The sequence below is a fragment of the Fukomys damarensis genome, unplaced genomic scaffold (assembly GCF_012274545.1).
Source record: "Fukomys damarensis isolate Sample0158 unplaced genomic scaffold, DMR_v1.0_HiC HiC_scaffold_16, whole genome shotgun sequence".
NCBI classification, from domain to species: domain Eukaryota; kingdom Metazoa; phylum Chordata; class Mammalia; order Rodentia; family Bathyergidae; genus Fukomys; species Fukomys damarensis.
Genome location: NW_022900928.1, coordinates 5,109,963 through 5,110,236, shown reverse-complemented (window position 1 = coordinate 5,110,236; position 274 = coordinate 5,109,963). Strand labels below are relative to the sequence as shown.

The window sequence follows — 274 nt, the reverse complement described above, 5'->3', positions numbered from 1 at the left end:
ACTGGACCAGACCGGACAAGGACCAGGACCTGAACCAGGGCGCAGGAGGTCTGGGCGCCCTCGCGCTTATGCGACACCGCCCTGCGCATGCGCACTGCCAAGCCCTCGGGGTCTCGGGTCCCCACCTGCGGATCCATCATCAGGAGGATGCAGGGGCTCTGCCAGGCGGGAGGGACCTACCTGCCTGCTCCCGCCCCCGGCAGCCTTGGGATGGCGGACGGGGTTCCTCAGGGTTCCCGGGGCAGCAGTGGGACCGTGGCTCTTGGGGCGGGGG

At 70.8% G+C, this 274-nt stretch overlaps 1 protein-coding gene across 1 annotated transcript in view; it reads right to left on the bottom strand.

The window, feature by feature from the left end:
• Ccdc34 (coiled-coil domain containing 34) overlaps window positions 1-270 on the bottom strand; it is a gene marked incomplete at its 5' end in the record, with an annotated part of 9,064 nt that extends 8,794 nt beyond the window's left edge. Inside the window, one exon of the mRNA XM_010640467.2 lies at window positions 181-270. Coding sequence (XP_010638769.1) covers window positions 181-270 — 90 coding nt within the window. The remainder of the gene's footprint in view (window positions 1-180) is intronic.
• Between the last annotated feature and the right edge of the window lie 4 nt (window positions 271-274).